Source organism: Salmo salar, chromosome ssa16, assembly GCF_905237065.1.
Source record: "Salmo salar chromosome ssa16, Ssal_v3.1, whole genome shotgun sequence".
Lineage (NCBI taxonomy): Eukaryota > Metazoa > Chordata > Actinopteri > Salmoniformes > Salmonidae > Salmo > Salmo salar.
Genome location: NC_059457.1, coordinates 78,480,289 through 78,494,479, shown reverse-complemented (window position 1 = coordinate 78,494,479; position 14,191 = coordinate 78,480,289). Strand labels below are relative to the sequence as shown.

At 44.6% G+C, this 14,191-nt stretch overlaps 1 protein-coding gene across 1 annotated transcript; it reads left to right on the top strand.

Annotated features, from left to right (window-relative positions):
* Positions 1 to 211: 211 nt before the first annotated feature.
* Positions 212 to 14,147, top strand: LOC100136549 (CD3zeta-1). Its single transcript, NM_001123646.1, has 7 exons — positions 212 to 444; positions 12,495 to 12,595; positions 12,723 to 12,764; positions 12,854 to 12,928; positions 13,033 to 13,062; positions 13,161 to 13,250; positions 13,558 to 14,147. The coding sequence occupies exons 1-7, from the start codon at positions 384 to 386 to the stop codon at positions 13,624 to 13,626; spliced, it is 468 nt and encodes a 155-aa protein (NP_001117118.1). The 5' UTR covers positions 212 to 383; the 3' UTR covers positions 13,627 to 14,147.
* The last annotated feature ends 44 nt before the right edge of the window (positions 14,148 to 14,191 follow it).

Here is a 14,191-nt window from a genome sequence, read left to right as displayed (position 1 = left end):
TCAACATTGACAGGAAGTGCCTCCTCTGAGTAATGAGAAGGAGCCATGTCTTTAGAGTTGAGGATAAGGGAAGTATAGGCCAGGCTGAGAGAGGCATGTGTGTCTGTCTTGTGTAACCAGGTGGAGCAACACTAAGCCACTTCCTGTACGCTAAGGCGAGGAGCCGCCAGCGAGTCGAGGCATCACTCAGCCTCAAGCAGCTGCTGTAGGAGGACAACACCACCCCAACACAGAGAGAGACAGGAGAACGAGAGGTTGCCCACAAAACCCAGCTTTGGAGGGCCATCATCCCCCAAGGCCCAGGAAGACAGAAGAGAGGACAGCAGAGGAGTGTGGGACGGTTTAAGAGAAGGGGCTCGACCACATCCATCCAGAGAGGAGCGATGGACCCTCGGAAGTGGACGGGAGGCCTGCTGGTCCTGTCTACTGCACTACCCTATGTCGGTAAGACCCCTCCAAACCCTGTTTCTCTTTGCACCTGGGCTCATCCCTGACCCCTGTCAATCGGTGCTCAACCATCCGAAGCCTCCAACAACCTGGTATCATCAAAGAGCTGGTGTAACTCTGTAGTATTTAGCTGAAAGTCTAGTTTACTCATTATAGACCACTATACAGCTGTACAGGCACACACTCAAATGGAGTCGTACTACATATGATGCCTGCATGGTGCTTTGAATCCCGCTGAGTAAAACACAGCTCACCCACGGGGGTGTCCTCCGTTTCTCAACAAGAGTCGGCCATCTTTGATGAAGCAGGAAAAGACAAACGAGGGAGAGCAAAACACAGCGCTGTAGTCATATAGAGGGTTTAATAAACACAAGAGTTCCAGATTCTCACACAGGTGTTTAGAACCAGGGCATATTGTTAGAGGAAATAATAACTTGACCCATATTTAACTTCTTGGCCCTGAATGAAGGGACTTTTTTGCACCACATTTACTACTCTCTCCATCGTGTCAATGCCCTCACGTTGGGTTGGATTGGCTTTCAAATGTTACGTTACATGTGAAGTGTGTGTGATCTGTATTGTACACAAGTGAACAGACGGGCAGAGACCCGGCTCTGACTTTGAGTTGGGTTTTGATCATGTGGAGAATAGAGGTGTCTTCTGTCTCCTTCCACTCCGATTGTTGTGTTCTCAAAGGGGACAGATGTAATTTTTTTTTAAACACGCCAATTTAGAACATCTACCTAGATTTGTTAATATCAGTAAAATTATCTAAACACGCCAATTTAGAACATCTACCTAGATTTGTTAATATCAGTAAAATTATCATATTCTTGTTTCCTGTTCCAACAGTCATTCTCAAACCCTCACTGTCAGTGTGAGTTACGGTATTGTTGTTGTATTGTTCTATTTAAGTAATAAGGCCCAAAGAGGGTGTAGTGTATGGCCAATATACCACGGCTAAGTGTTGTTCGTAGTATGCACGACGCAACGCAGAGTGCCTGAATAAAGCCTTTATCCGTGGTATATTGGCCATATACCACAAACCCCTGAGGTACCTTATTGCTGGTATAAACTGGTTACATGTAATTAGAACAGTCAAAATAAATGTTTTGTCATACCCATGGTATACGGTCTGATATACCACGGCTTTCAGCCAATCCGTAATCAGGGCTCGAACCACCCAGTTTATAATATAGTGCAAAGTATGTGGTGCGTTACTCTGAATCAATAATAGTATTATATTGAAATTGGGGATAGTCTATCTGGACAAATACTGTTTTCATTGTGAGTAGCTATATACCTTGTCATTATCACTTAGCTCCGTGCCATAATGTAATGTTCTACCAGAAAGGGTAATGTAATCCTAGAACACAACCAGTGAAATAAAGGTTATGGTAAGGTTTAGAAAAGGAGGAGAGAGAGCATCATGATTTTACTTTTTCAACTTTATTTTTCTTCTCAAAGACAGAGAATGAGGGGTCGCTTGAAGAATATCTAATGCAGAAACATATTTTGGATTGGTTCACGCTAACAACTAAATTGCTAATGATTACTTCATTTAAAAATATATATTTCATAATTCTAACTTTGTGATTTTGCAGAGTCAGTGTCGGCGACGTAGGCTAGTCTACAGTATGTGTAACTGATCGTGTGAGCGCTCGGCCCCGTTGTCAACCAATTTGTATTGATTAGAGATCCCCTTTAGCTGCTGCCATTAGCTATTCTTCCTGGGGTCCAAACACATTAAGGCGCTTACATTACACATAAAACAAAAGATAAAACGGTACATCATATCATTATTACACCACTACATATCTACAATACAAAATATATAATACAACAATATTACAATGTACGTGTGTGTGTAGTGTGTGTGTGAATGACGGTCAATGGTCAACTCTTTATTTAGATAAGCAATTTAAAATGCTGGGAAAGTTATGGTTACTGTACTATGCGTTTAAATAATGGTGGGTTCTTTTGGACAGTATAAAAGTGTCCTATTCGGACGGTAAAGATGTATAGATTACGATATACTGCCTAACTGGACAAGTCCTCTTACACGGTTATTAGAGAAAGTGTCAGTGTTGTCAATAGCTTCTCCACTTTACGGTTTGCGCATTAGAGAAACGATCAATGTATATCAACTTCTCCATTTAATTTTCAGTTAGCGATTCGCTCCTTTCTGCCAGCTGGCTGTGTCATTTTGGGGAAGCTTTGTTTTTGTACCCATCATAGAACACGAAGTGTCTGGTGTGAGATACATTACTGTAACCATGACAGGGTTGGGGTTCTCTCTCACTCATATCCCACTGTGACAGAGAACTATGTAGGAGGGCCTTCTGTTTCCGCTCTGAACAACACTAGAGTTTGAAAGTTAATACTACCAGTTACACTATTAACTAATTAAATCCTAATGACAAAGGCAGGTCCATAAAATCTGAAGTTACATGTAGTGATATTTATTTCATCACGGTCTTGTTTTGCACGCTTTGTACAAAATAATAAAATGCAGTAGTACAGGATATTTGTTAACGTAGCTCTTTATTAGCTAGCTACAACTGGCATGTTCACTTATCTCCAACCATGATCAACTGACCACGACCTAACCATCTGGGTGGTCTTAACCAATCATAGCACACAGTATGATACGGAGGTAAAATGCATCCAATTATAATTCAGTATGTTTACACATGAATATTACACCCCCCTTCTTTTAAAACAAAAGAAATGTTTTACATATTCTAAGCGTTTCTTTTGAATACATGCTCTGTAGTTTGAACTCAAGGTAAGTAACCATATATATTGCATACTACACCAACTGAATCAACAGACTCTGAACCAATGATCCAACATACTGTTACTTTTCAAACAAGGGATTCTCAGCAACTCAGCTTTCACTGTAGAAATGACATCTTAACATTTCAAACAAATACAATACCAAAGCATGTCAAGTGAACTTTCAATAACAGGTTTACAGTCTGGAACTCTTTTAGGGCAGCGATCTGCCTACACCCTTTGACATTTCACAGGTCGAGGACAGCTCTGGGCTTGACCTCTTCCTGACCTTGTGCGATATGATGCTGAGCATGCTTCTGTGTCAGTCAACAGTTCTTGTGGTGTTGCAGGTAAGTATGTTGTGCTGTGTGTGTGTTTAGTCCATCACGTTCTCTTTCAGGGGAACAGTTCATCTCATCAGTGTGTTGTTCTTTTGTGTTCAGTAGGTGACGACGATTGCGGCGGTAAACCGCTTCTTCTGCGGTGCGGACGTGATATGAACGTTCAGTGTCAGCTGGCTGGATGACGACTGCTGGTTTCCAGAGGCCATGCTCCTGGATTCTAACTGACTCTCCGTCGATCAGTGGTGGCAGTGGTCTAGCTGACCTGTCGTATTATCGCTTTTGTAGTTGTCTCTGTGCACGTTTTTCATGCATTTCCTTGTAGCTGACGACCTCAGGTTGCAGCTGCTGGTTCTTTGATGGCTCCATTTCTTTTATGGCTGAGATCTTCTGTGAATCTGGCTTGATTCCATTCTCAGTGAGAAGATGTCTGAAGTATCTGGTCTCTGTAGCGCCGACTGTGCTCTTCTCGGGGTTGAGCCGGACTCCTCTCTCGCGGGACCTTTGCAGCATCGCGCGGAGGTTTCGGTCGTGCTCCTCTTTGGGTCGACCATAAACAAGGATGTCGTCCACAACTCCGTCGAGGCCTTCGTACACTTCGTCGATTTTTCGCTGAAACTCGTCTTGGGCTGAGACAATCCCAAAAGGCAGGCGACGGAACCTGTAGCGTCCAAACGGTGTGTTGAATGTTGTGAGCTTCGATGACTCTTCTGTGAGCTTGATAGCCCAGTAGCCTGATCTAGCATCCATGACACTGAAGTAGTGTGCTCCCGCTAGCTTGTGTGTGATGCCATCTAGCGTCGGTAAAGGGTAATGGGGCCGTTTGATAGCCTTGTTCAAGTCTCTTGGGTCGAGACATACTCGGAGCTTGCCTGTGCGTGGTTTCTCCACCATCACTAACGCGTTTACCCAGTCAGTCGGTTCTGTAACCTTGGTGACTATGTCAGATTGCTCCATGCTCTCCAACGCTTTCTTCAGACAGGCACTGAGAGCAAGGGGAATCTTTCTGGGTGGGTCGAACACAGGGGTTGCGTCTGGGTCAAGGTGAATGGTACATTCTCCTGGGAATAATCCTATTCCTGTAAAAACATCAGCAAACTCCTCCAGTACATTTTCTGTCTCTACTGGTGCTGTCACTGATAAAACTAGCTTGATGAGGTCCGTGTCTAAACATGCTTTAAGACCTAGCACTGCAGGTGCTCTAGTGTCGACAACGTAAAAGTCCAACATCATGTCACTTTCCTTGTATTTGCATTTGAAAGTGCATGTGCCTTTTACTGGGAGCTGTTCACCACCATAACCAGTCTGCGCATGGTGGGCTGTAGCTCGCACTCAGATGTCAAGCTGCGGTACTTATTCAGAGGAATAATGTTTACTTGTGCACCAGTGTCTAGTTTGAACTTTAGCTCTGTGCCTTGTGTTCCTATCTCAATGTCAGCAAAGGCTTGCTCTGTCTCTGATATTTGAATTTTCTGTGTCACTGAATCAAACAGTTCATCGGCGTTTGACTCTTTGACATTTCATCTTCACTCACTGCGTGTACTGTTTTTCCACGGTAAGCTCTGCACACTTTTGCAAAGTGATTCCATTTACCACATTTAGTACACCGTTTGCCTTTAGCTGGGAAATTTCCTTGTTCGCCATGAACTTTGTATCCACAATATCCACATGTTTTGAGTCTGTGTTTTTGGAGTTCTGTCTCTCTCCGTTCTGAAACGCGCTCTCTGGGCACCGGAGGTGTGCTTTGATGTCTGCCTGACCGCGTGCACTGCTTGTTCACGTGATGCCGCGCGAGACGCGTTTCATCTGAGCCTGTGCTAACTCGTGAGATCTGGCTATGTCGATAGCTTTGTCCAGCGTTAGCTCAGACCCAACATTTATAAGTTTCTCTCTCACTCGCGGTGAGTGTATTCCAAATACAATACGGTCCCTGACCATCTCATCCTTGTTTGCATAATCACAGTCTTTCACAAGCAGACGCAGCTCAGTCACAAACTGTTAAAGACTCGCTAGCTCCCTGTACTTTCTCATGGAAGTTGTACCTAGCGAAAATCCTATTGGTCTTCGGCACAACATATGCTTCAAAACGACCGTAGTATGTTTTCAGTACCTTTGATTCAGCCTCGGTAAGTGTCCATGTGTTGTAAATATCTCTCCCTTTTTCACCGATCCAGAGGAGCAGGTAGCTACACTTTTCCTCTTCTCTTCCCTTCAGAGGACCCGTGAACATCAGCTCCACATGCTGTTTGTACTTACACCATGCATCGGGTCAGTTTGTAGACTCCCAGTCCATTCGAGGTGAAGGAACTCCAGAAAAATCCATCTTTTAAGACCTTTTACTCTGACACCATGTCTTGTTTTGCACGCTTTGTACAAAATAATAAAATGCCGTACTACAGGATATTTCTTAACGTAGCTCTTTATTATCTAGCTACAACTGGCATGTTCACTTATCTCCAACCATGATCAACTGACCATGACCTAACCGTCTGGGTGGTCTTAACCAATCATAGCACAGTATGATACGGCGGTAAAATGCATCTAATTATATTTCAGTATGTTTACACATATGAATATTACAATCACAGTGAGCAACTTTTGGGGTTTAAGATGCAGTTTATGTAAAATTACTAATGTGTTGATTTGCAGAATTTTTATTTAAAAAAGGCAGTAGTCTATTCAAAATGTTTTAATGCAATAATCCAGCTAAATTGCACCTTTAATTTTGGCCTGCGTGTTAAACTAAACTATGCTGTCATTGCTCAACACGCTCTAAACTGATCAACAATCTCAGAAGAAAAAAAATAACATTTTTTTTTTTACTACTCAAATCATCTGATTATGCAATTGAAACATAAACAAGTCTGTCTTCAGAGGCAAAGCTGAATGGAAATGTATTCACGTCTTCAAACAGAATTTTCCGTGGGTGGAATCACATCACTCAATGACGGTACGTCAAAGTTGCTGAGTGTCACTTTTTAAACAAGGATTTTAACACACCTACTTGTTTCTCTCTTTCCAACAAACTTCTACCGAGAAATGACAGATGTTGATGTCACCACACTGCAAAATAATCTATCAAAACAAAGATTTCAGTCAGTTTCCTTTTAGGAGACCAGTAGATAGATGGTATGTTCCATCAACACGGTCACAGGCAGTACAAGACGCTAAAGTTAGCAATAAAAAACCTCAGCAGCAAACTCTTTAACAACAATTAAAAATATTGTAACCTTTGACCTTTACATTCAAATTGTAGCCGTTTACCTGTGGCCACTGCACTGGTCAGGCCTGAGATGGACTAAACTGAGGCTACTATTCAATCAGACACACAATCCTAGTTTTAGGGGTGGGCTATTTCAAAATGAACTCTCCCCTTGCTGTAATAATCAATGTTGGATTCACATACTCAGTGAAAAACAGGATAGGTTCCCACACAACGTAGACAAATTCCAATATTTCTGTTTAAAAATATATTTTCTTGCAAATTCACATGCATACATTCACACACTCAAAATTGTGCAATATATTATACAATTGGACTCTGTAGCGTTCTCAGGGTTTGAGACAAGAACTCTGACCGCAATGCAGAGAGAGAGAGAGCGAGAGAGCGAGAGACCGAGATATGTTCTTGTAGCGATGCAGCTGTTTCTTAAAAATAGTTATTAGGAAATAACCTGCAGAGTTCATCATGTCAGGTCTGATACACCCGCCCCCCACCACCTCTATCCATGCCCCCCCACACCTCTCACCGGCAGCTTCACAATGAAAGCTTCCTGTTTCAGATAATATCACTTCACGATGATCTGCGATCTAGGACTTGACCGTAATCATACCTCACGTTTCATGGTGCTGGTGTTAATCACATTCCATTTAATTTCCTGTCAGTAGGCCTCTTACAGGACAGGTGGTTTCTCCATAGCCCCGTAATTCAGTTTGGAGTGTGGGTGTAGTTGACCCTAACTTAACGTGCACAACATGTAATCAGGGTTAACCTTCACTAGAACTTGTTCACATGTAAATGTGTTGCACAATGGAAGTATTACACAATATGGTGCTATAAAGCTTCACATTTGAGTATGAAGTGATGAAGAACACAGATCTATTTTATTTATTTTTACATCAAATGATGAACAAAGTATTGCTGTTCCTGCCACATGTGTTTGGCCCTTTCTGCAGAGGCCCCTGAGGAGGCTTTAACCACACTAGGGTTCACCTGTGGTGGGAAGGAAGAGACTGTGTCTGTGAGGCGACCACAGCCACAATCATGGCAGTGATAGTGGAAACTTCTCCCTCCTAGTGTAACAGTGTAGGTTCCGTCCCTCTCTTTGCCCCAACCTGGGCTCGAACCAGGGACCCTTGCACACATCAACAACTGACACCCCACGAAGCATCGTTACCCATCGCGCCACAAAAGCCGCGGCCCTTGCAACGCAAGGGGCAACCCTACTTCAAGTCTCAGAGCGAGTGACATCACCGATTGAAACGCTATTAGCGCGCACCACCGCTAACTAACTAGCCATTTCACATCGGTTACACTCACCCCCCCTTTGACCTCCTCCTTTTCCGCAGCAACCAATGATCCGGGTCACGGCACCAATGTAACAGTGTAGGTTCCGTCCCTCTCTTCGCCCCAACCTGGGCTCGAACCAGGGACCCTTGCACACATCAACAACTGACACCCCACGAAGCATCGTTACCCATCGCGCCACAAAAGCCGCGGCCCTTGCAACGCAAGGGGCAACCCTACTTCAAGTCTCAGAGCGAGTGACGTCACCGATTGAAACGCTATTAGCGCGCACCACCGCTAACTAACTAGCCATTTCACATCGGTTACACTAGGTCAAAAAACAAAAAGTTATTGAAAACAAATCAATTGTTTACTGAATGACCTCATTGTAAATGTTGTTTTGTAGTATGTACACATTAAAAGGTGCTACAAACACAGAACAAAGACTGTTCATTTAGTCAATGTCCAATTCCGCTCAGTAAACTGTAGGCTATCTGTCGTTAAACATCAGAATAATCTTTTATTCCTACACAAGCCCAGAATATGACTTGGTGCTGCTAGCAATTAACAATGTAGTGAGAGAAACAGAATTTACACAAACGGCTCTATTCAATCCGATCCGCTTTAGCCAACATCCGCATAGCAGTTGTTTCGGCTGTGTCAGACGTGGAACTGCGTTAGAATCTCTCAAATCCACAAGCAGCTCCTGGCATTATACCTAAAGTGGACATTGCCATTGGCTGCACGGAGTTGCATGAACAGAAATCCCATGTAGCCTTGTTTCTAAGTCAGAACAGTGGAATGTGAGATGTGATCTACACCCCCATTATGATGATAGAAACTTTTTGGTTGAATGGTTTTCAATGTGAACGTCATTATTTCTATACAGCCTACACTTTCTCCTTCTGAACTTCTAGCTCTGCCTCCGTCCCACTTTCAACAGCTCTGCCTCCGTCCCACTTTCAACAGCTCTGCCTCCGTCCCACTTTCAATAGCTCTGCCTCCGTCCCACTTTCAATAGCTCTGCCTCCGTCCCACTTTCAATAGCTCTGCCTCCGTCCCACTTTCAACAGCTCTGCCTCCGTCCCACTTTCAACAGCTCTGCCTCCGTCCCACTTTCAACAGCTCTGCCTCCGTCCCACTTTCAACAGCTCTGCCTCCGTCCCACTTTCTGAGGATAAATGACAGAACAGACAAAGGGTCAGGGAGGATGAAGGAAATACATTTAAATGGAAATAACTTTGGCATTGTGATGCTGTAGTCTTTACACAGAGCAGACCTCAATGAAACAATTCACAAATTACCATACAATCTAGCTGTGTTCTATAGCTGTTGCCATAGGTTTTATTATTTGCACAATTAATTAAATCAATTATTTGGATTCTGAAAGGCAAGGAAAACAAGCAGAATGTTCAATTCTGAACTCAATCATCAAGCTGCAAACATTTTGAATTGAGTACATCTTTTAGTCTCCTTGGATAAACGCATTCACCAAGTGACTACATTATTACTTGATTAGACTAAGAAAGCATTTCCTGTTGTAGTGTTTCGATGAGGCCCCTCTTACAGGGTCGTCTTCATTAGCGCACACCTTAGCAAAACATTTTGCAACAGGAAACGAAAACAAATGTTTATTATTGGATAATTTCAGGTTGCCCCTCCCTGTTTCCGTCCGTTTTCTTCCGTCCAGATACCTAATGAATACAACCCAGCACCAGTCTGCTACTGGAGCCCTGACCCTGTCCTCTATGAGTCACATGCTGTGTTCTGTCATGGCTTTTAGTGCAGGTGACATGAGGCAAAGGACGATTTTCTTTTAGGCTGGTTGAACAACCCTGGTGGTACAGTGTTGCTAATGTAGACCACATATCCTCCCTCTTTCCTTCACTGACTGGCACATATAGACTACTGCATATCCTCCCTCTCTCCTTCACTGACTGGCACATATAGACTACTGCATATCCTCCCTCTCTCATTCACTGACTGGCACATATAGACTACTACATATCCTCCCTCTCTCCTTCACTGACTGGCACATAGATTACTACATATCCTCCCTCTCTCCTTCACTGACTGGCACATATAGACTACTACATATCCTCCCTCTCTCCTTCACTGACTGGCACATATAGACTACTGCATATCCTCCCTCTCTCCTTCACTGACTGGCACATATAGACTACTGCACAGCCTCCTCTCTCATTCACTGACTGGTACATATAGACTACTGCACAGCCTCCTCTCTCATTCGCTGACTGGCACATCTAGGCTACTGCACAGCCTCCTCTCTCATTCACTGACTGACACATGTAGACTACTGCACAGCCTCCTCTCTCATTCACTGACTGACACATGTAGACTACTGCACAGCCTCCTCTCTCATTCACTGACTGACACATGTAGACTACTGCACAGCCTCCTCTCTCATTCACTGCAGGTGCAAGCGGACAGCAGATTGCAGTAGAAAACATGCATCTCCACATCTGCAAATACATGTGTTATTATGAAACAGCAAGGGCTCTGTGCATGTAGACAGTTACCTGGAGGTCACATGATCATCCAGACACACAGATCAGGAAAAAAGGAGAATTGTGAACTTTTCTGTATATGGAAGCACACACACACACACACACACACACTTGCCTCTGTATTCACCATGCTGAAGGTCTCCTCCTATTGTCCCTCTGAAAGGGAGAGAACAGATGGAGCAGCACCACATACAGGTAAACTCAGTTCAAGGCCAGGTGTTCCTAATGTTTGGTATATACTTCTTAAGAGCTTACTGACCACAGTGTTTCAGTGTCTCAGCCATCCTAAGGCCTGACCACAGTGTCTCAGCCATCCTAAGGCCTGACCACAGTGTCTCAGCCATCCTAAGGCCTGACCACAGTGTCTCAGCCATCCTAAGGCCTGACCACATTGTTTCAGTGTCTCAGCCATCCTAAGGCCTGACCACAGTGTCTCAGCCGTCCTAAGGCCTGACCACATTGTTTCAGTGTCTCAGCCGTCCTAAGGCCTGACCACATTGTTTCAGTGTCTCAGCCGTCCTAAGGCCTGACCACAGTGTTTCAGTGTCTCAGCCGTCCTAAGGCCTGACCACAGTGTTTCAGTGTCTCAGCCGTCCTAAGGCCTGACCACAGTGTTTCAGTGTCTCAGCCGTCCTAAGGCCTGACCACAGTGTTTCAGTGTCTCAGCCGTCCTAAGGCCTGACCACAGGGTTTCAGTGTCTCAGCCGTCCTAAGGCCTGACCACAGGGTTTCAGTGTCTCAGCCGTCCTAAGGCCTGACCACAGGGTTTCAGTGTCTCAGCCGTCCTAAGGCCTGACCACAGGGTTTCAGTGTCTCAGCCGTCCTAAGGCCTGACCACAGGGTTTCAGTGTCTCAGCCGTCCTAAGGCCTGACCACAGGGTTTCAGTGTCTCAGCAGTCCTAAGGCCTGACCACAGGGTTTCAGTGTCTCAGCCGTCCTAAGGCCTGACCACAGGGTTTCAGTGTCTCAGCCGTCCTAAGGCCTGACCACAGGGTTTCAGTGTCTCAGCCGTCCTAAGGCCTGACCACAGGGTTTCAGTGTCTCAGCCGTCCTAAGGCCTGACCACAGGGTTTCAGTGTCTCAGCCGTCCTAAGGCCTGACCACAGGGTTTCAGTGTCTCAGCCGTCCTAAGGCCTGACCACAGGGTTTCATCGGCTTCTGTAATCCTGACTGCATCCTTATCGTCAGTCTCTCTCTTGAAGGGAGGCCAAACTGTTTCTAGATCAGATATGTCTAAGTGGAAATGACAGATAAGGAGGGGGGAGGGTGTATTTTGCAGTCCATGGACCGATACCTATCGTTTGAATGTGGCTGATTTGGTCTCTAAGCTTTAGTCAGTCCTGGTACAAAGTAAGTTGGAAATAGGTCTTTGCTGATGCCATATAAGTAACAGAAACACACACCTGGGGCTCACATAGGCAGTTATACCACCTCAGACTCAGAACGTGTTGCAGCTGAGGAAACCACTGAGCTAGATACAGCTCTACTCACCCCCACCACAAAAAGGCTTAGAGTCACAGCAACCCCACGGAGCCTGACTGTCATATGACTGTCTTCCTGAGACGCACAGAGAGAGAGAAGTGAAAAAGTTAAGAAACTGTTTCTGTTCAGTACATGAGAGAGAGAGTGTGTGTGTGTGTGTGTGTGTGTGTGTGTGTGTGTGTGTGTGTGTGTGTGTGTGTGTGTGTGTGTGTGTGTGTGTGTGTGTGTGTGTGTGTGTGTGTGTGTGTGTGTGTGAAAGTGAGTGCACATAGACACATACTCACTCGCGCACACACACCTACTTCCATTCACCTTCCTGACATATTCTTTCTACCAGTGAGGGGTGGGTTTTACCGGGGGTGTTTGGTGTGTGTGTGTGTGTTCTCATTAATGTCAACCTCTCCCCTGCAGAGGCGATGACCCCACTGTACGACCCTAAACTCTGCTACATTCTGGACGGCTTCCTACTGCTCTACGGTCTCATCATCACTGGACTGTTGCTCAGAGAGAAAGTGAGTTCAAGTTTACACACCACTATATGGGTAGACGTAGATAAACCTCTGATTGGATATACAGGTACCAGTTTTATTAGGACCAGTTATTGTCTCAACATATTTGGCTGATCTCTCTGTCTTGTAGTTCTTCAAGGGCAAGATATTGGAGGATGATGATATCTACACTGTGAGTAGTCGTGTGTGTGTGTGTGTGTGTGTGTGGAGGGGGGTGGGGGTGTGTTGATGATCCTGGAACACTGTCCCTGTGTTTTCTAGGATCTGAAACCTACGGACGGAGGTGGTTATGGGCGAATAAACAGGGATCCAGAGAGTGCTGCAACGGCACGCGATGTAAGTGTGTGTGGATCTATATCTCGTGTAGAAGAATGAGATTCGTATTACCCCAATCATGCATCAACAGCCTGATTCTGTGTACCTTCTTATATTATTCACAGAATCGCAGGAATAATGACGACACTTACACGGTAAGTGCATTACCCAACATACAGTATCATTTCATGTTAGTTGAAATATTATAAAAGATATGGATATGTTTCTCATAACTCAGTGTTTCCCTCTGCAGTCCCTTAAAAAACCAACCGACGACACGTACAGGGAGATCGCTGTGAAGGACAAGCAGCGCCGCAGGAACAAGAACGACCAGGTGTACCAGGTGTGTAGTTGAAGTTTATTTGTCGGATGCACAGGATACACATGGCTCACACAGTCCAACAAAACACTTGCACGTTCCCTATTGACCACGCCCCACCGCTGAAACCAACCAATTAACAAGGCCCGAATACACAAACATAACAGCCCTTGTTTCACTGTTAGTTTCTCTCTGAGGGGACAGTGGTAGGGAAGTAGATGAGAGGGAAGTGTGCAGTGAGAGGTTTGGAGCAAAGTGGATGAGGCAAGGGTTTAGTGAGAGATTTGGGATCAATCCTAGTTGACTGTGTCCCCCCCCATCTCTCTATCAGGGTTTGAGTGCCGCCACCAAGGATACCTATGACTCTCTCCAGATGCAGCCTCTCCCTCCGCCTCGCTAACAGAAACATCATGGAGGATCACGCCTCGTCCAGCGGTCACTCCTGTTTACCTTTCTATCTGCAGCGAGTATACTGCTAGTGTTGTTGTATGCAACAGTTCCATATCCCTCTTCTCAAATCATTTTAAATTGGTGAAGAGTTAGTTATTTACCCACCAACATCTAATAATCACTGATATCTAGAACAGTCCTTGTTGTGTAAAAAGTATGTTTGCAGTTGTTACTCCCTTTTTATCTTTCAGGCTTTTGTTGGAAAATCTGGAGACTTTTGCGCCAGTGACAATTTCATAACTGTCTTAATATATGACCTTGATCATATTTTATCACTATTTTATTACTTTAGCTCCAGTCTCTTCTCCCCATACACCCCCAGTCTGTAACCTTTGACCTTGAAACTAATTCTACCAACCCTACTGACCCTTCCTCATTGGCTACTGCTTCTCTAGTTTATACCTGGAGTAATGTAATTAAAGAATAAATATGTAGGTTGTTATTTTGCATACAGTGTACAGTGTAATTGTGTTCCCTTTCCCCTCATGTTTATAATAAATAATGTGCCTCAGCAC